The 23,794-nt window shown below is 66.9% G+C and overlaps 4 protein-coding genes across 18 annotated transcripts in view; 3 read left to right on the top strand and 1 right to left on the bottom strand.

Moving 5' to 3' along the window:
- DGKZ (diacylglycerol kinase zeta) overlaps positions 1-9,974 on the top strand; it is a 38,711-nt gene extending 28,737 nt beyond the window's left edge. For 6 of the 13 annotated variants that reach the window (XM_057748198.1, XM_057748201.1, XM_057748193.1 and 3 more), the window contains 27 exons: positions 1,119-1,175; positions 1,577-1,645; positions 2,449-2,520; positions 2,616-2,732; positions 2,832-2,903; positions 3,193-3,288; positions 3,564-3,646; positions 3,748-3,808; positions 3,892-4,005; positions 4,101-4,241; positions 4,674-4,752; positions 4,934-4,989; positions 5,152-5,214; positions 5,317-5,390; positions 5,472-5,583; positions 5,866-6,065; positions 6,253-6,353; positions 6,472-6,551; positions 6,633-6,702; positions 6,839-6,879; positions 7,423-7,562; positions 7,702-7,733; positions 7,943-7,986; positions 8,446-8,566; positions 8,644-8,677; positions 8,882-8,981; positions 9,206-9,974. In XM_057748198.1, the coding sequence (XP_057604181.1) occupies positions 1,119-1,175; positions 1,577-1,645; positions 2,449-2,520; positions 2,616-2,732; positions 2,832-2,903; positions 3,193-3,288; positions 3,564-3,646; positions 3,748-3,808; positions 3,892-4,005; positions 4,101-4,241; positions 4,674-4,752; positions 4,934-4,989; positions 5,152-5,214; positions 5,317-5,390; positions 5,472-5,583; positions 5,866-6,065; positions 6,253-6,353; positions 6,472-6,551; positions 6,633-6,702; positions 6,839-6,879; positions 7,423-7,562; positions 7,702-7,733; positions 7,943-7,986; positions 8,446-8,566; positions 8,644-8,677; positions 8,882-8,981; positions 9,206-9,322 (2,346 nt within the window). In that variant the 3' untranslated portion in view covers positions 9,323-9,974. Of the gene's footprint in view, positions 1-1,118; positions 1,176-1,576; positions 1,646-2,448; positions 2,521-2,615; positions 2,733-2,831; positions 2,904-3,192; positions 3,289-3,563; positions 3,647-3,747; positions 3,809-3,891; positions 4,006-4,100; positions 4,242-4,673; positions 4,753-4,933; positions 4,990-5,151; positions 5,215-5,316; positions 5,391-5,471; positions 5,584-5,865; positions 6,066-6,252; positions 6,354-6,471; positions 6,703-6,838; positions 6,880-7,422; positions 7,563-7,701; positions 7,734-7,864; positions 7,987-8,445; positions 8,567-8,643; positions 8,678-8,881; positions 8,982-9,205 lie in introns of all 13 variants that reach the window. The other 7 variants (XM_057748194.1, XM_057748195.1, XM_057748197.1 and 4 more) reach the window with 2 other exon arrangements.
- Positions 9,975-10,083: 109 nt separating this feature from the next.
- MDK (midkine) lies at positions 10,084-12,887 on the top strand. Of its 3 annotated transcripts, none has more exons than XM_057748203.1 (6): positions 10,084-10,214; positions 11,272-11,348; positions 11,478-11,645; positions 11,738-11,899; positions 12,256-12,321; positions 12,584-12,887. In XM_057748203.1, exons 2-6 carry the CDS (start codon positions 11,273-11,275, stop codon positions 12,607-12,609), a joined length of 498 nt encoding a protein of 165 aa, XP_057604186.1. In that variant the 5' UTR covers positions 10,084-10,214; position 11,272; the 3' UTR covers positions 12,610-12,887. The 3 variants fall into 3 exon arrangements, with proteins under 3 accessions (XP_057604186.1, XP_057604187.1, XP_057604185.1); XM_057748202.1 differs by lacking the exon at positions 10,084-10,214 and adding an exon at positions 10,947-11,076; XM_057748204.1 differs by lacking the exons at positions 10,084-10,214; positions 12,256-12,321 and adding an exon at positions 10,945-11,076.
- Positions 12,888-13,806: 919 nt separating this feature from the next.
- Positions 13,807-15,629, bottom strand: CHRM4 (cholinergic receptor muscarinic 4). The gene has a single exon (XM_057750434.1). The coding sequence runs from the start codon at positions 15,627-15,629 to the stop codon at positions 14,193-14,195; it is 1,437 nt and encodes a 478-aa protein (XP_057606417.1). The 3' UTR covers positions 13,807-14,192.
- Positions 15,630-17,721: 2,092 nt separating this feature from the next.
- Positions 17,722-21,648, top strand: LOC130860226 (serine/arginine repetitive matrix protein 2-like). The gene is made up of 6 exons (XM_057748125.1): positions 17,722-17,818; positions 18,504-18,738; positions 19,011-19,089; positions 19,177-19,731; positions 20,194-21,303; positions 21,379-21,648. The coding sequence occupies exons 1-6, from the start codon at positions 17,722-17,724 to the stop codon at positions 21,646-21,648; spliced, it is 2,346 nt and encodes a 781-aa protein (XP_057604108.1).
- Positions 21,649-23,794: the final 2,146 nt, after the last annotated feature.

The following is a 23,794-nucleotide window of genomic DNA, read 5'->3' as shown; positions in this document are numbered from 1 at the left end:
CGGGCGCGCGTGTCGTACACGCACGCTCACGCTGCACAAAGAGCACCTGCCAGGGATGCCCCCGTGTGCGCAGTGCTGAAGAGCCAAGGCCCCTGGAGCTGAAAAGCCTGCGTGTGCATCCTGCTTCTACCCCATTTGCTGCGGTGTCCCCGCTGCCCAGAACAGCTGGCACAGGGTGGGGCCCGCAGACTGTCAGGCGGCAAGATGCAGTAAGGAATGATGGCTGACACACCATTTTATCCGTTCCCAAACTAGCACTTAGAAGGGGCCATGCCTTGCTGAAGCTTCGTAACTCAGCTGTGTCAGGGCCAGTCCTGTGCGGCCCTGAAGCCTGGCTCTGTCCTCTCCACGCTGCCCCTGTAAAGACAGTGGGGAAAGGACCATTGTCCTTGGTGTGTCTGCAGCTGGGGACACGTCTGGGCGCCATGCTTCCAGGGAGGGAGGTAGAAGGAATGCTGGGCGGACAGGTCCAGGCAGAGGGTGGGAGGGCTGCCCCCGCCCCTCAGGGCTCCCCAGGCAGCAGAAACCCAGACCCGCTTAGGAGGAACCCTGCAGGACTAGGAATGGCATGAACAAGGCTAACGTGGACGGCTTCCCCGACCCCCTGACGCGCAGAGTGAGGTGTCCCTACAGTTCTGCTGAGGCGGAAGCAGGGACAGTTAGGAAGAGAGAGACCAATGTAGCCCCAGGCACGCAGACCCACCACACCACCCCCTAAGGTGACAGTCACAGCAGGGCTTCACCGGTGAGCTAACATCTCCCGCTACCAGTCAGCAAGCAAGGACTGGGCTGCCTACGTGTGCCCAAGTTGGGAGTGCTGGAGGGTGAGGAAGTGCATGGGAGGGGCCTAGTGTGGGAGAAGGATACAAAACCTGCTGTCTCCCTCATCCCAGGGCACTGGGCAGAGGAAGGCAAGATTCCTTCTGGCTAGGTGGAGGGGAGCAGGGATGCAGGGGGGCTTCTGAGAAGAGGCGTCTCAGGTTCTCAGGGCTCCCAGGATGACAGGGGGCCATCCCTACCTTGCAGGGATGCCTCTGAGTGACGCTGTTCTGAAGGGGGGTGGTCACGTGCCTGACCCCACGAAGGGAGGGTCTGACGTTTTGGTGATTGTTTCACAGATAAATTTCCGCTGTAAGCCATCCTTCCGGGAATCAGGCTCCAGGAACGTCCGTGAGGTAAGTGCCCAGGGTGGTCAGGGCCCCAGCTTTCCCAGGTGGACCTCTCTGCAGTGTCTCCCGAGTGTCACCAGGAGCTCAGCTCCTTTTAGGCGGCTCGGGGGCCCAGGGAGGTACAGGGCTGAAGCTCTGAGGGTCTCAAAGGGGAAGGCCTGGCTGGTCCTGCCTGCGGAGGGGGTGGGGCACCGCCGGCCTCCTGTGTCTCCCAGTCCTCTCTGCACTTCCTCTGAGCCCCCACCTCTGGGCCCAGGGAGAAGGCTTCAGCCCCTTCTCACTTACACACAGGACTGCAGAGAGCTTCCTGCAGCCCTGCCCCTCACTGTTGATATGCTGAGGGGTGCGGGCCATGCTCGAGGCTTCCGCCCCGCACTCACTGCGATGGTGCTTCTCTCCTCCACCAGCCCACCTTCGTGCGGCACCACTGGGTGCACAGGCGGCGCCAGGACGGCAAGTGTCGGCACTGTGGGAAGGTGAGACCCCCAGCCTCGTGTGTCCCGTCCATCGCTGACCTGTCCCCAGGGTGCAGAGTCCCAGGACTCACTCTCAGCCTGGCTGCGGTGCCCCGGCAGTTCCAGAACACCCAGGTCCCTGGGCAGAGCAGGAGAGCGGGGAGGGGAGCCTTCCTCTAGAGCAGTGTATCTGGACTGCTCTGAAGTCGGGAGTGCGCCCTCTGAGAAGCACATGACCTCTTCATGCATGCATGCATTCATTCATTCAGCAGATGCAGGGTGAGGGCCTGCTGGGTGCCAAGCACCGAGCTGGGTAGCAGGTCCCCGCCCTCCTGGAGGAGGGTGCGGCTCGCGGACAGGCCGCAGGGGGCTTCCGGAGCACAGTCTGCCGTGGCTGTGGTTTCGTGACGTATTCACCGTTAGCTTCTTGTCTGGTCCCTCCGTTCAGGCTCGGAGAGGCCCCTGGGCCCTTGTCCCTCTTTCCTCTGTCCACTCCGCGTCCAGCAGCGCTGGGCACACGGTAGGCCCGCAGTAAACCTGTGGGGACTGAACGGGGAGTGAATGGGATCAGAGCGCACTGGCGGGCCGGGGTCGGGAAGGAGGAACGGAGCCAGGCAGGAGTCAGCCGTGGCCGTTCCCGGCCGGTCACGCAGGTCACTTCGGAGAGTCGTGGGCTCCCTGCTCTAAGGACTCATTTCACAGTTCTTTTATTTTTAAGAAACGGGCTCAGTTGCCCTGGGTGGAGAAAGGCTGACGCCAGAAAGGGGCTGGGTCTGCTGCCCCGGGCCCGGCCCCGGGTGCCTTCACCAGCCTGTGCACCCTAGGGCTTCCAGCAGAAGTTCACCTTCCACAGCAAGGAGATCGTGGCCATCAGCTGCTCCTGGTGCAAGCAGGCCGTGAGTGCTGCCCGCGGCTGTCCCTGGGCTGCGCTGGGTCGGGGGCCCCCGGTCGCAGCCGGGCCCGGCTCAGCCGCACCCGCCGTCCCCTCTAGTACCACAGCAAGGTGTCCTGCTTCATGCTGCAGCAGATCGAGGAGCCGTGCTCCCTGGGAGCCCACGCCGCCGTGGTCATCCCCCCCACCTGGATCCTCCGTGCCCGCAGGCCCCAGGTGAGTCCTGCCCGTACCCCTGACACCCCCGCACACCCAGGGTCTGCCGGCCACCCCGGCCAACCTGCCTCGTCACCAACACCCCTGCTTCCCTTGCAGAATACCCTTAAGGCAAGCAAGAAGAAAAAGAGGGCATCCTTCAAGAGGAAGTCTAGCAAGAAAGGGCCTGAGGTTAGACCCGGGACCAGGTGGGCAGCCGGAGGGGAGCAGGGGAGAGGGGCCCGTCCCTTGGGATACTGAGCGCCTGGGGCTGAGGCTGCCGGCTCAGCCTCCAGCGGGTGCGTTTGGGCTCTGGGGCCCCGAGGAGACTGAGAGTCAGATCCGCGTTGCCTGCCTGCGGCCCGGCCCACCGTGAGGTCTGAGCTGGCGGTGATGCTCAAGGGGACACCCAGGGGTACTGCTGGGAATGGGGGCAGGGTCCGCCAGGGCAGGGGCCTCACGGGCTCTCTGTGTCTCCAAGGAGGGCCGCTGGAGACCCTTCATCATCAGGCCCACCCCGTCCCCCCTCATGAAGCCCCTGCTGGTGTTCGTGAACCCCAAGAGCGGGGGCAACCAGGTACGCACAGCCTCCCCTCTCCCCTGGGAGCCTTGAGGACGGGATGGGGTCGAGCTCCCCTCTCCCCCCAACAACTGTTCCCAGGTTCTGTTGCCGGCTTCTGCCCTGTCCCCCTCTCGCAGGGATGCTGAGAAGATCCAATTCTGTCTCCACCCTTTGCCCCTTCCTGGGCCTGGTTCCCACAGCCACGTCCCCCTCCCCGTGCTTCTCCCCACCTCAGCCCACCAACCCTGACTGCCTCTCCTCTGTCCCTGCCGGCTCCTGGTCTCCCGCAGGGCGCCAAGATCATCCAGTCCTTCCTCTGGTACCTCAACCCCCGGCAAGTCTTTGACCTGAGCCAGGGAGGGCCCAAGGAGGCGTAAGTACCAGCCAGGGCTCTGCCGGGTGGTGGCGAGGGCCCAGCTGGCCCTCGGGGCACCGCGCGCGGACCCTGACCCCGTGCCTGTCTTCCGACTCCAGACTAGAGATGTACCGCCGCGTGCACAACCTGCGGATCCTGGCGTGCGGGGGGGACGGCACGGTGAGCGCTGCTGCCCCGCCCCTGCCCCCGGGCCTGGGCCCGGCCTCGCTCTGACCCGGCCTCCTGTGCTCTGCCCCCGCCAGGTCGGCTGGATCCTCTCCACCCTGGACCAGCTGCGCTTAAAACCGCCGCCGCCTGTCGCCATCCTGCCTCTGGGCACCGGCAACGACTTGGCCCGCACCCTCAACTGGGGCGGAGTGCGTGCCCACCGGGCAGGGGGCTGGGTGGGTGGGGTGGGCAGGGGAGGCCCAGGCCCCGGGCGGGGGGCTCAGCCACTGCCTCCTCCCCACAGGGCTACACAGATGAGCCCGTGTCCAAGATCCTGTCCCACGTGGAAGAGGGCAACGTGGTGCAGCTGGACCGCTGGGACCTGCGTGCTGAGCCCAACCCCGAGGCGGGTCCTGAGGAGCGAGAGGACGGCGCCACCGCCCGGGTGGGTCAGCCATGGCGGCCCGGGGTCTCTGGGATGCTGGGACCTGCGGCGAGTCTTGGCGTCTCCAGGCCTCGGCCTCTTCACGGGAGGAGGGGCTCCCGGGACTCGCCTCGCGAGGTCGTTGGCGCTCAGCCCCTCGACACGTGTTCCCTGGGCGCCTGCTGCTGCCGGGCCCCGTGCCTTCTCAGCAGCGAACAAACCGAGTCCCAGCTCTCGTGGGCGCGGCGGGGAGGAGGGTCGCGGGGGAAGTAAAGCCCGGGCAGAGAGGCCCGGTGTCGGGCACAGGGCGCCCTCGCGTGCGGGGCGCTTGGAGGTGGGGCCGAGGCCGGCGGGCCCGGGGCGGCGCTTTCTGGTGGATGCGGCTGCGTGGGAAAGGCCCGCGGGGGAGGCCGCGCCGGCCAGCCCTCATGCCGTCCCTTGGCCTCTCCCCAGCTGCCTCTGGATGTCTTCAACAACTACTTCAGCCTGGGTTTTGACGCCCACGTCACCCTGGAGTTTCACGAGTCTCGAGGTTGGCACCCTTTCGCTGGGGAGGCCGGGAGGGAGGGGAACAGGAGGGTCCCCGAGAGGACCAGACCTCGCCCCTTCCCGGTAAAAGGCGTTCATCCTCAGCCCGCCCTCTGGACCCCAGCCTGGGAAGCCCCAGCATGCTCAGGATGCCTGACTCTCCCCTATTTCTCGTCACCACCCAGAGGCCAACCCAGAGAAGTTCAACAGCCGCTTTCGGAATAAGATGTTCTACGCCGGGGTGAGTCGGGGTCTGCCAGCTGCGCCCTGCCATTCCCACCCGCAGCTGTCCTAGCACCTGTGTCCCTCGCCCGCCTGTGTCTGCCGGGCCACAGGAGCCCTGCTTGGCAGCGGTGCAGGAAATTCCCCGTCGCCGCATGGTGACGCCCTCTGTCTCCCACAGACAGCCTTCTCCGACTTCCTGATGGGCAGCTCCAAGGACTTGGCCAAGCACATCCGCGTGGTGGTGAGCGAGCGGGCCGTGCCCGCGGGCAGAGTGGGCGGGCCCAGCGGGAGGGAGACCCCTGGGCGCCTCCCCCTCAGCACCCTGCACCATCGCTGCCTCCAGTGTGACGGGACTGACCTGACCCCCAAGATTCAGGAGCTGAAGCCCCAGTGCATTGTCTTCCTGAACATCCCCAGGTGAGGAGGGGTGGGCTGTGTGGGCCCTGCTGTCTCTGCCCTGCACCCGCCCTCTGAGACCTGCGCTGGCGCCTCCCCTAGGTACTGCGCGGGCACCATGCCCTGGGGCCACCCTGGGGAGCGCCACGACTTTGAGCCCCAGCGGCACGACGACGGCTACCTCGAGGTCATTGGGTTTACCATGACATCCCTGGTGAGTGGGCAGGCGCAGGGCCCGCCTAGGGCCTCGTCCCTGCTTTGCCCCGGCCCTGTGCCCACGGGGGCTGGGAACCTGGCCCCCAGATGGAGGGGGTCACCAGACTTCCTTCCGTGGGCCTCGCCTTTCTCTGGCTGGGGCCTCCGCCTCCCTCTGCTCCCTGTCGGGGGTTGGGGGGGGCACTCTCACTTTGCTCTCTGGCCAGAGCCTCCCTGGGAAAAGCAGAGCTCGGGGTCCTGCCACCGCCTGGCGCCTGACCCGTGCCTCCCGCTCCCACAGGCAGCCCTGCAGGTCGGCGGGCACGGCGAGCGGCTGACCCAGTGCCGAGAGGTGCTGCTCACCACGGCCAAGGCCATCCCAGTGCAGGTGGACGGCGAGCCCTGCAAGCTCGCGGCCTCCCGCATCCGCATCGCCCTGCGCAACCAGGCCACCATGGTGCAGAAGGCCAAGCGGCGCAGCGCGGCGCCCCTGCACAGCGGGTGTGTCCCCTGCCCGCCCCCGCCCCCACCCGCGCTGGGCCCCGCAGACCCCGCGCCTCCCCAGCCGGGGCTCGCCCATCTGGAAAAGGGGCTCACGGTCCCCCAGGGCAGCTGGGGGGCGCCCGGGGGTCAGGGACGGGCCGCCCGGGCAGGGCCCTTGCCGAGCGCCGTCTGCCCCCGCCCGCAGCCAGCAGCCGGTGCCCGAGCAGCTGCGGGTGCAGGTGAGCAGGGTCAGCATGCACGACTACGAGGCCCTGCACTACGACAAGGAGCAGCTCAGAGAGGCCTGTGAGTGGGAGGCGGGGCCGGGGGGCGGGGCCGGGGCGGGGCGGGGCCGGGCCGCGGGGGGGGGGGGGGGGGCCCGCGGGCAGGGCGGGGGTCGGCTGACGGCGGCTCTGTCCTGCAGCCGTGCCGCTGGGCACCGTGGTGGTCCCGGGAGACAGCGACCTGGAGCTGTGCCGCGCCCACATCGAGAGGCTCCGGCAGGTGAGGCGCGGGTCCGGGGCCTCCCCCCGCTGGCCCCCGGTTCTGGTCGCCCCCAGCCCCGGCCTCTGCTTCTCTCGACAGGAGCCCGAAGATGCTGGAGCCAGGTCCCCAACGTGCCAGAAACTGTCCCCCAAGTGGTGCTTCCTGGACGGTGAGTGGCCTGAAGGGCCAGCTCAGGGCGGACCCGGGCCGTGTCCTGCCCCCTGCTTGGGGGGTGTCCTGGGTGGGGCGGCAGAAAATCTGGGTGTGGACAAGGGCCCCTTCGTCAGCCAGCTCTCTCCCCACAGCCACCACTGCCAGCCGCTTCTACAGAATCGACAGGGCCCAGGTGAGCACGCGCGGTCCTGCTTCGTCCACCGATGGCCCCAGGGCCCCAGTGTCACCTCTCCTGCCAGGCTGCCCAGCGCAGTCAGGCACACCACGGATGGGCCCTGCACAGGGATGATGCTGACAGGAGAGGGGAGCCCGTGTGCCCAGAAAAGGCTTGTCAGGCTTGGGGGGGAGGTGGCCTCGAAGCACAGGTGTTGTCCAGCAAGACAGAGAAGAGGCACTTGTGGCTGGAGGCCTGGCCACCTGGGTAAAGGCTCAGCCGTGGGAAGGGGCTGGCAAGCTGGTGGCCCAGTATGCAGGGTCGGGGGCTGGGTGGAGGAGAGGAGGGGGAGGGTGGGGGAGGCAAGGGGGAGGGTGGAGAGGTGGGGGAGGGGAGGGGGAGGGGCCGGGCCGGCAGGGCCACTGGTCTGGCTGCGTCCTGCCAGTGTCCCCGCTCACAGCCGAGGCGTCTCCGGGTCGGCCGGCCTTGGCCGCCCCTTCACGCCCGCCATCGGCCCCCTCGCAGGGCCCTGACCCTCGGCCCTGACCTCCTCCCCCACAGGAACACCTCAACTACGTGACCGAGATCGCACAGGACGAGATTTACATCCTGGACCCGGAGCTGCTGGGGGCGTCTGCCCGGCCTGACCTCCCAACCCCCACGTCCCCTCTGCCCACTTCGCCCTGCTCGCCCACGCCCCGGTGAGTCTCCCAGCCCGGGTCCCGCCCGCGGGCCGGCAGCTCCTCACGGCCTGCCTTCGGCCCGGCCACTTCCCTGAGCGCCCGGCGCGCGTTGCAGCTGCGGGCGGGGCCCCCCTCACCCCGCTCTGTTTGTTTGCAGGTCCCTGCCAGGCGATGCTGCCGCCCCCCCAGGTGAGGCCTCCCCCTGCAGGGCCCCGGGGCGGGGGGGCCCACACACGGCCGCGCGCAGCTGTGTCACGTGCACCGCGAGCCCGCAGCGCTCGGCACGCGCGCCCCGACAGGCCCCCTTCTCTGCACGATAGTGCATCACACGTACGGTCACGCGCTGCCCCGAGCCCAGGCTGCGGCGCCGGAACGTGACAGGGAGGTGTTCTGTGCAGGTGAAGAGCTGATCGAGGCTGCCAAGAGGAACGACGTCTGTAAGGTACGAGCGCCAGCCTCAGGCCTCTTCCCCTGGGCAGCCCCCAGGCCTGGGCGGGGGCCTCCGGGCTGGGCCGAGAGCTGATCTGTTGAGGTGCAGTCATCTGTCATCACCTGGCCCTCCGCGGGGTCTCCGTGTGATCGTCCCAGTCAGCCCTGCCCCGTCCCTGTCCAGCCCACAATCGGTGTCCCTCCGTAGGGCCTTCCTAGCTCAGCCCGCCTGTCCCCAGTGCCCAGAAAGGAGCGAGTCTTAGAGGAACCGCAGGCTCCAAGGCTCCGTGGTCAGTGCTCCCGGGGAGTCCAGGGGCGCCTGGGGTGCGAGAAGCCCATCGTCTCTCCCCTGCACTCCAAAACCCCTCAGAGGCCCCCAGGGAGCCCGGGGCTAGCGTGAGCGGGGGCGCTTCTGTGGCTGGAGGGAGGGCAGCCCTGCGGAGCCGCAGCCCTGCTCTGCCTCCTGCCGCAGCTCCAAGAGCTGCACCGCGCCGGGGGGGACCTCGCGCGCCGGGACGAGCGCGGCCGCACGCTCCTGCACCACGCCGTCGGCACCGGCAGCAAGGAGGTGGTCCGCTACCTGCTGGACCACGGTGAGCTGGGCCCCTGGGGCCCCCGGGAGGCGGGAGAGGCTGCCAGGCCTCTCTGACCGCCCCCTGCTCTCCTCCAGCCCCCACGGAGATCCTTGACGCTGTGGAGGAAAAGTGAGTATCTGGGCAGCGCAGGACCCCCGCTGCCCGGGAAACCACGCCCTCCCCGTGAAGCCCCTCCCGTTTGGTCCCGTCCGAGGCCATGAGCCCTTCCTGGCCACAACTGTCGTCCTCTGAGCCGCCCCCGGCCTGCACTTCCGGCCCTTTCTGAGGGCCCGGACGACTGCATGGGGGCCACAGCCAGCCCTGTCTCCCCAGCGGGGAGACCTGCCTGCACCAGGCGGCGGCCCTGGGCCAGCGCACCGTCTGCCACTACCTCGTGGAGGCCGGGGCCTCTCTCATGAAGACGGACCCGCAGGTGAGCGGGCTGGCGGGGGCAGGAAGTCCCCGCAAACACGCAGCAGCCCTTTTCCAGACCCCGCCCTTGGGAGACGGCAGCCTGGGGGAGGCCTCCTCCGGGGATTCAGGGCTGTCCTTCAGCCGACACAGTCCAGACCCCGAGGCCCTGAGCCGGCAGGAGCCCGTCCCGAGGCCTGCGGGGGCCAGCAGGGCCCTGAGGTGACGGCAGCTCCCCTCATCCAGGGCGACACACCCCGGCAGCGGGCTGAGAAGGCGCAGGACACGGAGCTGGCCGCGTACCTGGAGAACCGGCAGCACTACCAGATGATCCAGCGGGAGGACCAGGAGACGGCTGTGTGAGGCCGGCGCCGGAGCCGCGGGAGGGACCGGCCGGCCAGAGGACCAGCCCCTCCTCCCCCCCCTCACTGCCACATTCCAGTTGGACGGCCACAGAGGGACCCAGGCCCCAGGGAAGGAGCCCCGTGCGGCCCCCCGAGGAGCCGCCCGGACCTAGGGCTGGACTCTGAGGAGCTGGGGGGGGGGGGTCTCACCCGGTCCCCCGAGGCCGCAGCCTAACCTAGAGGCTCACGAGGGACCAGGAAGCTGGACTGGGATGGGCAGGCCTCTGGGCGCTGGGCCGCCCTCACCTTCCCTGCAGGGGGTGCCCTGCCGTGTAGAGGCCGCAGCCAGGAGGGCAGAGGGCCTTGAGGCCCCATGAAGGAGCCCAGGAGGAGGCTTCCTGAGCCTCCCGGTCCTTTGGGACCCTCGTGCTGAGGCTCTTGGGAGCTTGGGCCCCGCTCCCGCCCTGACCCCCCCTCCCCGGGGCTTCCTCCTGGAATCCCGGAGTCTGCACTCTTGCCTGCCCTCCCCCAGCTTAGCGCCTACCCAAGACCCTCCTCCCAAACCCAGTCATTTCACCTCCGACTGTGTGGCCTGGGGGCCGGGGTGGGGCTTTCACGGTGACTTGTTTACAGCTGGGTGTGACTCAGTAAAGTGGGTTTTTTTTCCTTGCTGCCTTTCTCTTTTTTGGGGCGCGGGGGGGTGTCTTCCAGGAGCAGCTGGGCTCTGCCGAGTTATCCTCAGCGTGGGGGACTGGGCACCGTCGGCCCAGACGCAGACCCGTTTCAAGGGGTCCTGGTTCCCGTCTGGGGGCGGGGTCCCAGGGGCTGCCCGGGCCCTGACCCCTGCCCGGCCGCCGCCGAGGCCGGGGGAGGAGCTGATTTCCTCCCGCTTCCCGCCTCCCGCCGGGACGGTAACAATGAAAGTGAAAGAGGTGGGGCGGGGGCGGGGCCCGGGGCAAGCCCCCTCCCCCGCACCCAGCGGCGTTCGCCGTGTAGGGGTCGGCCCAGGCCGTCCCGGGCTCCGGGTTCAGGGGCGGCGGGCCTCCGCAGCCGCCGCCGGGCCGGCCCCGGGGCTTCTCGGACGGCTCTCGTCGGCTCCAAGTCCTCCCAAGTCCAGGCCTGCGCGCGCCTCCCTCCCCAAGGCCCCCGCTCCCCCACCCGCGCGGTCTCCCGGGGTTCCCCGTCCGGGCCCCCCCCCCCCCAACACGGAGCAGGGCATCTCGCTGCACGCTCGGCGAAGCGACCCGAGGCGGGGCCGGCGCTCCTTCCCCGGCATCTAAGGGGCTGAGGGTCGAGCGGGGCCTCGACGGACGGAGGCGCGCACGGGCTCGGACGCGCGTCCCGCGACACACGCGGGGCTCCGTGCGCCCGCGCGGCCTCCCCCTACGGCTCCGCGGCCCCGAAGGGACGCCGGCGTCCAGCGGGGAGAGGGGGCGGCCCCGGGGAGGGGGCGGCGGGGCCGAGGGGACGGCAGGTGGGGGTGCGGGCAGGGGTGCCAGGGCAGGACGCGGGCCGGGGGCCGGCAGGGCGCGGCGTCTGCACGCGGAGGGCGCGGCGGGGCGAGGCGAGGGCGCCGGGGGCTCGCGGAGGGAGCGGGGGCGGGGACGCCGGGGTCGCGGGGGGGCGGGGCGGGGCGGGGCCTTCCTCGGTGGGGGGAGGGGCGGGGGCCCATGTGACCGGCTCAGACCGGTTCTGGAGACAAAAGGGGCCGCGGCGGCCGGAGCGCGACGGCCCCGGCGCGGGAGGGAGCGAGGCAGCGCGGGCCGCGAGCGAGTGAGCGCGCGGGGCCCCGGGGGCGGGGGGCGGGGGGCGGGGTGGGGGCCTGAGGTGCGGCCCGGGCCGCCGGCGAGGGGCTGGCCCCCCAAGTCCGCCGCCGCCGCCGCGCCTGGAAACTGGGGGAGGGGGCCGGGCGGTCCACGCCTGCGGCCCCCGGGGGAGGGGGGACGCTGAGCCGTGCTCTCCCCCCAGGATGCAGCGCCGAGGCTTCCTCCTCCTCGCCCTCCTCGCCCTGCTGGCGCTCACCTCCGCGGTGGCCAAAAAGAAAGGTGATGCGGAGGGTGGGGGGCGGAGGGAGGGCTGGGGCCGGGCAGGCGAGGCCGGGAGCCCAGGAAGGGGGGTCCCTGAGGGAACCTCTCCCGGCCCGTGTCCTGAGCGCTGTGCCCCACGCGTTGTAGACAAAGTGAAGAAGGGAGGCCCGGGGAGCGAGTGTGCGGAGTGGACCTGGGGGCCCTGCACCCCCAGCAGCAAGGACTGCGGCGTGGGTTTCCGCGAGGGCACCTGCGGGACCCAGACGCAGCGCATCCGGTGCCGGGTGCCTTGTAACTGGAAGAAGGAGTTTGGAGGTGAGGGGGGGGCGCAGCCTCCCGGGGACCTGGGCAGACTCGCGCAGGGGGCTGCAGGCCGCCCAGTTCTGACCGCCGCGCTCTCCCTCCAGCCGACTGCAAGTACAAGTTTGAGAGCTGGGGGGCCTGTGATGGGGACACCGGCACCAAAGCCCGCCAAGGCACCCTGAAGAAGGCGCGGTACAATGCCCAGTGCCAGGAGACCATCCGTGTGACCAAGCCCTGCACCGCCAAGACCAAAGCCAAAGCCAAAGGTAAGGGTTAGCGAAGGGGGCAGGGGTGGGGTCACCACAGGTGGCTGCCCCTACCTGTGAAGCGAGTGGTGAAGCCTGACATTTTGGATCCTGGCCAGTGACTTTTTGACGATTGCACCGGGTTTCCCTGTAGGTAGAGACTCCTTAGGTGGGTGGTACCCAGGGCCCCACGGAAGGTGCTCAGGAGGCTGAAATCCTGCCTCAAATGAGGACAAAGTCAGCTGCTCTGTTGGACCCTTTGGCTCAGGATTCAGGGAAATCGCACTGGAAAGGCTTGGCTTTGTCACCTCTGCAGCAGGTGGGGGCAGTTTCTATATGGGGAGGACTCCACAGGCCTCACTTCCTCTCTCCCGTAGTTTCATTCCTGACGCAAGGCAGCCCTGGAGGCCAGCAGGGCAGAGGGGAATCTGCCCACGTCTCAGGTGAGGGGACTGAGGCTGTTGTCCAAGGCTGCTGGGACCAGGACTGAGACTGGGAACGTGAAGGTTTTCTGATGCCCAGCAGGCTGGAGCGAGGACCTTCCAGCAGCATATTGGCTGTGCGGGCCCCCCCAGGGGCTTCCAGGCCAGCTGGTAGAGAACCACCAGGGGGCAGGATTCTCCTGCTGACGTGTTGATGGAGGGAAGGGGGCCTCCAGTGGGCCACCCAACTCCTGCTGATGCGGTCTTCCTTCTTGTCTTACAGCCAAGAGAGGAAAGGGGAAGGACTAGCGGCCAGGCCTGGCCCCCTCCACAGGCCCGAGATGTCACCCACCAGTGCCTTTCGCCTTTTGTTAGCTTTATCAGTCGTGCCCTGCGTCTTCCCTTCCATGCGCCCACCCCCACCCCAAGTGCCCGAAGTGGGGGGGACAAGGGATTCCGGGCAGCTGGCGCCCCCCGCCGAGGGATCTGATTCCCCAGTACCCGCTTGTTTTCTTTCCCCCAATGATGCCATTACTAAGAAAAATAAAATAACTTTTTTTTTTCCCAATAAAAGCCTTTCTTTAATATATAAAAGCCCCTTTTTGGGGAGTTTGCTGTGGTGATTTGTTGGAAGTGGGAGAACAGAGGCAAGAGAGGGCCGGAGGGAACGGTGGTTTTCAGGGGTTGGGGCTGGCTGTGAGTGCCCCCCAGGGCTCATGGAGAAAGCAGTTATGAAAATTTCTTCCAGGGCCCCCTGCTGACCCCTGGAAGGGTGCCCCCCCCAATCAGGTCCCCTGAGCCTTTCGTCCTCTGTCCCCAAGGGCCACGCCAGGGCTGGGGGAGGGGACCCGGGAGACTTACTAGAACAGACTCCCATCTCATTTTCCCCCAGGTAAAGGTCATTTGGTCCAGCCCACTAGCAATCCAGAAGTTTCTATCAGTTGGGAGAGGAGAGATGGGGGTCACTTGCCTGCCTCACCAGCCCCACCACCACTGTCACAAGCCTAGGTGTGGGTCGGGTCCATCCCCGCTTACTCCCTGGTGACTGACCAGGGTGGCCCTCACACTCTAAAGAGGCCAGTCCGGAACACCCCCCTCCCACCACAACTCCACCGTCTTTATGTGTGCCCTGGGGCCAGCCCTCTCCTTGGGGAAGGAGGGAAGCTCTTCAGAGTGACAGGGACCACTCAGCTCAGCCTGGGGAGGTAGGTGGCCAGACCCCAGTTTCTGAGCGGACCCCTGATCTCCCCACTGGCCCGTCCTGAGCGTGACCAGGGCAGCACTGCAGGGCGTGCGCTCAGAGCCCACTCTGCCTGGCCTCCAGCCATCTCGCCCGTCCACCCAGCCAGAGCCCTGCTGAGTAGCTGCAGCAAGGGGAGATTTCTGCCCCCGGAGTGGAATATAGGATGAGGGGGCTGAGCCTACATGCAGGGTGTGGGGGGCAGAAAGCACCGATTACAGCAGGATGGGGGGCCCTCCCCTTCCCTTCCCTCCCGAGCCTCCTTCCCCGAGCATCGGCCCCTTCGCTCCTCCCAAAGGGCTGCTGGGCTCTGCTCCCTTCCAGGCGTCCGTCCTTCCGGCCGCCATGGCTAGTCACAGTGGGCGGGTGCCCACGTAGGCCAGGGCCCCCCGGTTCCCTGAGGCAGGACAGCAGAGATGGGTCAGACTGTCCGGTTCAGTCCCTCCCGGGGCTGACCCTCCTCGGCCTGAGCGGAGACCTGGTCTCTGAATCCAGCCGGCGCCTCTTCCTGAGCCTCGCGGGGTCTCAGGGACCTCAGGTCTCCTCGGCGACCATGAACACGGAGCAGTGCCTCCAAACCTCTCCCTGGCAGCAGCCGAGCCCCGCGGTCCCCAGCGCGCACACCAGTGCTTGCGGTGCCGCTCGGGCCTGCCTACCTGGCAGTGCCGATGTTCCGATACTGGCACAGCAACAGGTGCCTGAACGTCTTCTTAAAAGTGGCGTTGCAGAGGGCATAGCAGGCCGGGTTGATGGTGCTGTTGACGTAGCAGAGCCAGTAGCCAATGGACCACACGGTGTCAGGGATGCAGCTCTGGCAGAAGGTGTTCACCAGGACCATGACGTTGTAGGGCGTCCAGGTGAGGATGAAGGCCAGCAGAATGGCGAAGATGGTCCGCGTCACCTTGCGCTCCCGGGCCGCCATCTGCCGCTTCTTGCGCACCTGGTTGCGGGCGATGCTAGCAAACTTGCGGGCCACGTTGGCGGCCGGACGCATGCCCGCTGGCGTGGCAGGCACAATCTCGATGGCTGTCACACACTCTCTGCCTGCCTGCTTCGTCACAATCTGGATCTTGGACCACTTGGAGGCTGGGTTGAGGGCCCGCGGCTGCAGGGGAGGCGCCGGCGTGGCAGGCGTGGTGGCCTCCGTGGTCGACAGCTCTGTGGGTGGTCGTTCCTTGGTGTTCTGGGTGGCGCTGCCCGAGCTGGACTCGTTGGAGGTGTCCTTGTCGGCCCCGGGGCGGGGCGGGGGCGGCAGCGGCGGAGGAGGGGCCTCCTCCAGCTTCCCGTTGCGCAGCTGCCCGCGAGCGGCCTCCCCGGGGGGCGCTTTCTTGAGGCTCTGCTTCACCAGCGGGCTGCGGAGGAAGGCCAGGGTCTTGGCCTTCTTCTCCTGCGCACCCTCGGGCCGGCGCTTGTGCACCCGGCTGCGGCTGGCCAGGGAGATGTGCACGTAGAGCACCGTCATGATGACCACGGGCAGGTAGAAGGCGGCGATGGCTGTGCCGAAGGTCACCGCCGGGTTGGACAGGAACTGGATGAAGCACTGGTTGTCCGGCACCGTCCGCTTGCCCACCACGAACTGCCAGAACAGGATGGCGGGCGCCCAGAGCACGAAGGACAGCACCCAGGCGGCGGCGATCATCAGGCCTGCCATCTTGGTGGTGCGCCGCGCCGGGTAGCTCAGCGGCTTGGTGACGCAGAAGTAGCGGTCGAAGCTGATGATGAGCAGGTTCATCACGGAGGCGTTGCTCACCACGTAGTCCAGCGCCAGCCACAGGTCGCAGACCACGGCGCCCAGTGGCCAGTAGCCCTTGATGATGTACACAGTGTAGAGGTTCATGGAGAAGGCGCCTATGATGAGGTCGGCACACGCCAGGCTGAAGAGGAAGTAGTTGTTGACCGTCTGCAGCTGCCTGTTGACCTTGATGGACAGCATCACCAGGACGTTCCCCACGACCGTCACGAGGCTCAGAGAGCCTGTCACCGTGGCGATGAACACCACCTCCACGGTCTCATAGCGGTTGTGGGCCGATGAGGCCAGGCGCACCGACTGGTTCCCGGCGCTGCCGTTGACCGGAGTGAAGTTCGCCATGGTGGCGAGCCGCGGCGGGCGGCAGTGTCTGGAGGAGGAAGGAGAGGAAAGGGGTGAACGGCTGAAATGGATTAAGGGCATGAGGTGGGGTGCCCTGGCGTCAAGGTGACGGAGGAGCAGCAGGAAGCTTAGGGAACTCTGTCCCAGCACGTCCCCCCGTGTTTGCGGATTCATCATTTACCGAGCGCCTGCTCTGTGCAAGTGGTGTTGCAGGTGCTGCAATTACGCTGGGGTTACAGGGCTGAATGAGACCCACGCAGCCCCCACTCTCACGGAGTTTACAACCCGATCAGGGGAGACATACAAACGTGAGCTACAAAAAAGTGCTGGAAAGAAAACAAGGGCAGGTGATGGTGGATGAGCCAGAGAGGTGCTCGAGGAGGCCTCTCCCGGGGGGTGATCTGGATGATGGCGAAGAGGCAGCCACGAGAAGAGCTGCCTAGTCAAGGGCATGGCACGAGCAAAGGCCCTGAGGCATGTGTCCGGCCTGGACGGAAGGCCAGCGTGGGTGGAGGGGTCGGGGGACGAGGGGTCGCAGACATGAACTCGTGGCTCTGGCCAGAGGCACTGATTCATTCATCCACGTCGTCATTTCTTAACCAAACATTACCAGGTACCTGCCCTCCAAAGCACTGGGCACAAAGGCAAGAGTACGTACAACCAGCTACCATTTATGGTCTACTAAGTAGGTGCCGGGCACTTTCTGTACTTTTTATAAGTGTTAATTCATTTCATCCTCGCAACAAACCTATGAAGTAGATACTGTTTGTTTGTTTGGGCTGCGTGTCTCAGCATGCAGGATCCTAGTTCCCCAACCAGGGATTGAACCCGTGCCTCCTGCAGTGGAAACATGGAGTCTTAACCACTGGACCGACCTCCAGGAAAGTCCAGGATACTGTTATTTTTTAACTAACAGATGAGGAAACTGAGGCACAGAGATGTTAAATAAACTGCCCGAGGTTCCACAGCGTCTTGACCTCATGCTGCTGTCCCAGAGGGTTCTGGCAGAGGGTGGCCCAAAGAGCCACGGGAGCCAGTGATCCCACCTGGGAGAAGTCTTCCCAGAGGACCAGAAGAGGTGACATGGAACTGGGAATCCAAGGAGGAGCAGGAGGAACGTGCCCCTCTGGTATCCCTTCCTGGAGCCCGCCCCTGTCCCCAGGGCAAGGGGACGAAGTGCCAGGGTCGCTGGGGGTCTGTCAGCAGCCAGGGGCTAAGACCTGTGATGAACTAGAAGCCTGAAGGGTCCATCACCTGAGGCAAGACACACATGGCTTCCCAGGGGCCGGCTGGAAACCCCAAGGGTGAGCAAGTGTCCCAGAGGGAAGAGAGGCGCAGCCCCGGAGGGCGCCCCTGGGCCCACCAGTACACAGCACAGCGCCCCGGCGGGGGTCCTCCAGGCACGAGGCCCCTCCCCGGAGCCTCTTCACGTCTCCTCCCCCTCCCCCTCTCCCCTACGCGTGAGGGAGGCCCACGCCCAGCGCGCTGCGCCAGGGCAGCCGCTCAGCCCAGCCTCCTTCACACCCGCCAACGCGCGCACCATGACACACGCACACGGCCCGTCACAGCCCTGCCAGCCCCGCAGCTCCCTGTCGTATACGCAGCTCTGTGCGTCTGGGTGAGAGAGAAGGAGGGAGGGGCACGGGGTGTGGAGGAAGGGGTGCGAGCCCCACAGCCCAGGCCCCGAGGCCAGCGGGGGTCCAGCTGTGGGGCCCTGCACAAGCCCCTCACCTTCCTGCCCCTCGCTTTCTCCTCTGCAGAACAGAGGGGATGCCTGTCCCGGGACAGCCTCCCTCCCGGCAGATGGGGGCCAACAGCTCCGCCTCCAGCGTGAATGTGCACTGGAGGCTGCAGCCAGGGGCCAGGGCGATCGCCCTCCCCGAGCCTGGCTTCAGGCCCCCTAAGCCACCAGCGCAGACGCAGACGCAGACCCAGCCTCCGGGCCTGGTGGTTTCAGTTCTCACGCCCAAATCCTCGATTCACAGGAGAGGCTCAGGAAGGGTGCTGCCACCCCCAAAGTCGCAGAGGAGTCGAGGGCAAAGCCCTCCTCCGGGGGTCTCTGACCGCCCTCCTCAGTGCTGAGAAACCCGGAATGGAACCTCAGGCCCCACCCTCTGCCATGCGGCGGGAGGGCAGAGGCACCCAGCATAGAGAGGCTGTCCTCCCCAGGCACGTGCCGACGGGCGCAGGTGGGCAGGAGCGGTCTGTTAGCCTCAGGGAGACACTCGCCCTACCCTCCCGGGGTCAGCGAGGTCAGGCTGGGGCTGGAGGTACCAAACAGGAAACACATAGTAGCTCTTGTTTACTGAGTGTTCACTGTGAGCCAGGAATCCCTCTGAGCTTTTTATATAGATTATGGGGTTTAATCCTTAGAGCAGCCTGGAAAGGCAGGTGCTGTAAGTACCCTCATCTGCTGAGGTAAGTAGCTTCTTACAGACGAGGATAATGTTAATTAACTTGCCTAACCTCACCCAGCAGGCACGCAGGGGCGCGGGCAGGATTACAACCCAGGAGCTACCTTCGGAGCTACTGCCTCCAAAGTTGACTTCCCGCCTCTGCACGCCCGGCCTCAAAGCAGCACCACTAGGGGCGGGTCAGGGGAGGCCTGCGAAGGGTCCCTTCTCATTCCCCGCCTGCTCCCCCACTTAGCTTTCCCGGAAGAGAAGAGACCTCTTCTCTCCATCCAGACAGCTTGTCTCCAATCTATCCCAACTATCCCTCTGGACGCCTGGGGGTCCCCCGCAGACTTTGGACTGCAGCCTCTCCTGGTGTGTTTCTCTGGGATCCAGGCCCGCCTGTAACCGCGGGAGGCGAGCAGCCGCCGTGCAGGGGTGTGCGCACCGCTAGATGGCAATGTCGGTCCCCGGGTGCCAGCTCCGGACCTAGAGCGGGTGGCCGCCGTGCGCCACCGCCCCCAGCTCCGAGGCGGCCGGGGACGCAGAGGAGGTCCCCGGCAGGGCCTCGCAGGGGAGGGACTTGGAGCCCCCTCGGCACGCCCCGCCCGGAGCTGCCTTCGGCTCCGCAAGGGGTTGGGCGGTGGGAAAGTTCAGGGCGCGGGGTTGCACCCGGCACGCGGCGAGGAGCGCGTGGGCGGGGAGGCGCGCGCGAGGTGTGTGTGTGTGTGTGTGTGATTACTGGGGAGCGCGAGTAGAAGCTCGTAGCTGTCTGCCTGCGCGTGTGCGCGCGCCGGGCCACGCCTGGATACCGTGCGCCCGTGTGCGTGTGAGCATGCTCGCGCGGTGTGGACACGTGCATGTGCCTGGAGCGCTGCGGCCTGGGGGATGCACACGGTTCGGGTGTGCCTGTATCTGTGAGCTTGGGTACACGAGCAGATGCAGGGCCCACAGTGGGTGACCCCCCACGTTCTAAACGCCCCTGCAGGGAGGCTCGGCCCAGACTTGGGCTGTCTGAGCACGAAGAAGCTCGGGCTAAGAACCGGCGTCTACATCGCGTCCCGCCTGTGCGTGGGGGAGGGTCGCCGGCAGGACAAGACTGGACAGCAGTCTGGGCTGCTACGGGCCCCCTGACCTTGGGGGTGTCGTCTTAGCCGAGTGCCCCTGGTGTTTACGTCCCCACCGCTGCGGTGCAGAGTCCCAGACTGGGACTGACTTCTGTCGAGGGGCTGCTGCTGGAGCCTCTCCACCCGGCTTGCGCGAGGCTAGATTCAGCTCAGGGTGCCCACTACGCCGTTATTGCCAAAGAGCGCCCAGCCTGCCTGGCAGGAGGGTGCGGGAAGCACCTGCACAACTGGGAGGCCCAACGGGGCTTGGGTCAGGCGTGTGTGGACGATTCCTCCCCAACCCACACTCCTAGCCCTGAGCCCCGCGAAGAGGCGCCGCCGGCCCCAGCGCCTGGGGTGGCCCCCGGTTTCCCAAGCCCTGGGCTTGGGCGGGCCTGCTCAGGAACCATCCCTGCGCCCAGCAGGAGGCTCCGCCGCGTCTCCCGGGCGGTCGAAGGGGCACCGGCTCTCCCGTGCCCCGCCCTCCCCCAGCTCCCTAGAGCGCAGGTCCTGCAGCCCCTGGGCGTGGGCACCGTGCTCTCCTGGGTCCTGAAGCCCCCCTTTCCCGGACGCGACGGGAGCGTGTTCCCTGGACGCCGGGGGGTGGGGAGGTGGGGGGGGGGGGGTTGGTCCTCGATTCCTAGGCGTTCACTCCAGGGCTCCGGGAAGGCTGTGGTCTCTGGATCTGTCCCTGGGGCGGGAGAAGAGACCCAGGAGTTGCAGTCTCCGAGCCTGGGCTGCAGATGCGGGGAGTCTTGGAGGGGGGAGGGGCGCCAGGAGAGGGCAGGGGTGTTTTCCGTCGGAGTTCAAGGTCGCTGATGGAGGACTCCATGGACTGGAGTGGGCTGGCAGCGCCGGGGGACGGGGGGCGGCGGGGAGACGGGCGGGAAAAGGCTCTTTGCGGCTCCGGCACCCGGCGCCCCGCAGAGCCGCCGGCGGAGGGCTGAAGTGCGGGGTCCCGCCCCCGACGGCCGCGCGTGGCTCGGGGGGGGGAGGGGCGTGCGCAGGCACACTCGCCACCGGCCCTTCCACCCCCCGACCGCCTGAGCGTCCACCCCTTCCCAGAGGCGCTGCCGGAGACGCCTCCGGGCGACCCCGGGCCTCTCCGCCGGCGGGCCCCCGCCCCGCGCGCTCGGCAGCTGCCGGCGCCGCTCGACCCCCCAGAGGAGCCCCGGCCCCGTCCCAGCCGGGCCCGCCTCGGGGCGCCGCGCGGGGTCCAGCGGCCGGGCGGCCTCGCGCCCCAGCCGGCCCCGCCCGCGCCGCCGCGGGGTCACTCACCAGACAGCCGCGCCGCTCCGCTCGCGCCGGGCGCGCGGCGGGCCGGGGGCGGGCCGGGGACGGGGCGCCGAGGGGCGGCCCCTGCTCCGCCCGCGGCTCCCGGCGCTGTGGCCCCGACGCGCGCTCGCGCTCGCACTTTTCCCCGAGCCGCGTGACGTCACGGGGAAGCGGCCAATCCCGGGGGGGCCGCGCCGCCCGCCCCGGGCCGGCCACCAACGCGGACGCGCGGGGGGCGCCCCCCGGCGTCGGGGCCCCCAGCCGCGCGCGCCCCCCCCCCGCCCACGGCCGCGCTCTCCCCTCGCGCGCCGCGCGGGCCCCGCCCACGGCCGCCGGTGCCGGCCGGCGGGGGGCTGCCTCCCGGGGGGCGGGGGCGGGGCCCGCGTCGTCATGGGGACGCGGCGCCCCCTCGCGGGCCGGGCGGGGAGCCGGCAGCCCCGTCTGGCCGCGCTCCCGCCTCCGCTCGCACCGGGCGCCCGGGACCCGGAGGGGGCCTCGCGCCCCGTGCCGCCCGCTCGCCGCCGGACCGCGGACGCGGGCGTTCACCCCCGACGGGAGAGTGCGGTTGCGCGGCGTCGGCTCTGCCGCACCGGTTCCGTCGGGGCCGAGAGCCGAGGTCCGACAGGGTCGAGCCTCGAGGCTGCGTGCTGGCTCCCGTGCAGCCGGCGCAGAGGGGCGCCGTCGGGGCCCGGGAGGGCGCTGGAGGCGGAAGCGGGCGACGGTCCCCGGGGAGAGGGCCCCCCGCTCCTCGCACGCAGACCCGCCCGCTCGCCCCCCGTTCCCGCTGCCCGGTTCCCTGCTCCCGCGCTCCAGGCCGGCGAGGGGTGCACACCCTTCCTCCAGCCCCGGGAGAGGACACGCCGCCCACCCAGCCGCGGCCCGGAGGGCAAGTTCACCGACGCCGGGGAGGGAAAGCCGAGTGCCCAAGGTCACCCGGGGCGGAGCCGGGACGAGACCCCTGCTGGTCTCTCCTAGCGTCCGGGGAGCCGCGCGGGCCGGAGCCTCGGGACTCGCGGCCCGGCCTGCGCCGGGCGGGAGAACCCTCTGCGGCGCTCGCGGGACCGCGAGCGGGGAGGCTTCAGCACCTCGGAGAGCTCCGCCGCGGCCCTGACCTCGGCGCCCCCGCCCCTCCAGCTCGGACACCGCCGTCTCGCCGCCCAGTGCGACGGCCCTTCCTGGGGCCTGCCGAGGTCCGGCTCGCCCCCAGCGCCCGGGTCCCGAGGCCTGGCACCCCAGGCTCTCTGAGCGCAGGCTCCCGATTGACCTTAAGACGGATGGTTTCTTCTCTTGGGAAAACAGCTCAAGTCCCGCCCCGCCTCCACCCTCCCCCAAGGGTTGGGCGGGGGGCTGTGTGTGCTGGGGAGGTGGAGGCCTCGCGGCAGCCGAGGAGGCAGCAAGAGCTGCCAGAGGAGGGGCGGGAACTCAGGCAAGCGCCCGCGTTGTGGGGCTCTCGGTGTGGAGCTCTCTTTCCTGAAGGCGCAGGCAGAGGTCGGGTCCTGATGCCCCCGAAGGTGAGGGCTGGAGTTGGCAGTCTGGGCTAGGGTGGGAAGTCACCGTCCTTTTCGGGAATGATCTGGTCTCCCATGATTCTCATAACCAAAGGACGAAAAAGCCCTATTCTTGCCCCCACTTCACAGATGAGGAAACAGGGCTGGTGGGTTTGTATGACAATTAGATGGCTGTCTGCACTGGTTTCCCTCTCCCACATCCCTCCTAGGGTCCAGGAGAGGGTGGTCCTCCTAGGAGGGTGAAAGTGTGTGTGTTGGGAGGGGGCCAGATACTTATAACTGTCAGATCGGCACACAAGCAAGGCCACTGCAGGCCACAGAAACTATCAATAGAGAAGTCTCCAACTACTGCCTAGAATTCTTCCAGAAGCTGCCGGACAAAGCTGCTCGGGTTGCTCCAGAATCCCTCCTATAGGGTGAAGCCTTTGGCCTCCCCCAGTGCCAGAACCCACAGTGGACCTGTGGAGAGCTGTGTCAGGAGCCAGGGGACCTGGTTCAGCCTTTACTCTCTACCGTTGCTCCAACTGCGTCCATAGACATCTTGGGTCCACAGAACTGCTCTGGACCTATTTCCTCGTCTCCAACTGGGGTTGCTGAGCTCTGCTCCGCTGATCCAACCACCACCTCATGATAGGCAAGGGGGCCCATGAAGGACCTACTGGGGAGGCCCTACCCACCCGGCAAGGGCTTTCTAAGGAAAGGGATTGGTGTGGGGGTGGAAGGTGTTGACGGGGACCTCCAACAGGTAGGGGCTGCGTTCATCCTTGGCCAGTAAGGGCAGAGGCGTGGCCAGGCAGAGCTGAATTTAGGTCACTTCATCCGCAAAGCCTCCTCGTACCCCCTTTTCCAAAAGAACAGAACACATCAGGGTCCCATCTGGGTTCAAACCCTGGCTCCACCAGTTAGTTTTGTGGTCTGGTTGTACCAGTAACCACCTCAGAAGGTTTTTATGGTAAGGATTGAGAATTAACACTGAATCCTCAGGACACAGTATACACTCAACACATTCATTGCCCCCGCTCTCAGACCACTTAATTCTTTCTCCCACTGCAGGGAGTATGTGGATGGAGGGCAGGCACCGCAGTGGGCTCCCTTTCCCTCCCATCCTTTAATGCGCAGCTCAAACCTCACCTCTTCAAGGAGGCCCTGTCCTACCCCTCCAGTGCTCTCGGAGCTGGAAGTAACCTTAAGAGGTTGCAGAGTACAAGCCCTACCTCCTACAGGGAGAAAGTGAAGCAGGAGAAAAGGCAAGTGGCCTGCCCCAGGTCACACAGCTAGCTGATGTGTCTTAGTCCAGAATGTGCTGTAATAACTTCACCACTGTAACACTTCACACTGTTTTGTATTATTTGCTTGCCCACTTAACCTTTTGGTTTTGTCTCTGCTGAGGCAGAACTATGCTTCTGTATGCCCATAATGTCTGGGTCAGAGCTGAGCACACACAAGTTACCCAAGAAGTACTGGGTTGGCCAAAAAGTTTGTTCTGTTTTAAATAGACATTTTTCATTTTCACCAAGAACTTTACTGAACAACGTATTCACTAACTGAATGAACTTTTTTGTCAAACCAATACTTGCTGCTGGCAAAAAGCCCTGGAGTGCCTCTGACTTCCTTGTACACCTGGGTGAGCGGTGACAAATATCCTTCTTCCGCTTTCTAACTGGCTTAAAATGAAGTGGCCATTCGGTCTGGTGTACCTCAAAAACTGGTACAAGAGTGTAAAGCAATTATATTCCAATAAAGAGCTTAAAAAAAAAAAAAAAATGACGTGGCCAAGGCCCGTGACTACAGCAGGCCCCTCAGCCACTGTACTGACACAAAGTAAAGGAAAACCTGAGCAGCCAGCAAATGGCATCTTCGGGGGATGCCTGTAGATAAGGCCT

This window comes from Hippopotamus amphibius, chromosome 9, assembly GCF_030028045.1.
Source record: "Hippopotamus amphibius kiboko isolate mHipAmp2 chromosome 9, mHipAmp2.hap2, whole genome shotgun sequence".
Lineage (NCBI taxonomy): Eukaryota > Metazoa > Chordata > Mammalia > Artiodactyla > Hippopotamidae > Hippopotamus > Hippopotamus amphibius.
The sequence above is the reverse complement of the archived record's forward strand: the minus strand, read 5'-3'. Positions and strand labels throughout refer to the sequence as shown.

Excerpts from the sequence above, each read along its gene's own strand:
- MDK (XM_057748203.1), top strand. The coding sequence starts at position 11,273 with ATGCAGCGCCGAGGCTTCCTCCTCCTCGCCCTCCTCGCCCTGCTGGCG. Across the intron at positions 11,646-11,737 it reads CTGGAAGAAGGAGTTTGGAG|CCGACTGCAAGTACAAGTTT; the intron begins GTGAGGGGGGGG and ends CTCTCCCTCCAG. Across the intron at positions 12,322-12,583 it reads GGAATCTGCCCACGTCTCAG|CCAAGAGAGGAAAGGGGAAG; the intron begins GTGAGGGGACTG and ends CTTGTCTTACAG.
- CHRM4 (XM_057750434.1), bottom strand. The coding sequence starts at position 15,629 with ATGGCGAACTTCACTCCGGTCAACGGCAGCGCCGGGAACCAGTCGGTG.
- LOC130860226 (XM_057748125.1), top strand. The coding sequence starts at position 17,722 with ATGGAACCTCAGGCCCCACCCTCTGCCATGCGGCGGGAGGGCAGAGGC. Across the intron at positions 17,819-18,503 it reads GCACGTGCCGACGGGCGCAG|CTCCGGACCTAGAGCGGGTG; the intron begins GTGGGCAGGAGC and ends CCCGGGTGCCAG. Across the intron at positions 21,304-21,378 it reads CGGAGGGCAAGTTCACCGAC|CGTCCGGGGAGCCGCGCGGG; the intron begins GCCGGGGAGGGA and ends GGTCTCTCCTAG.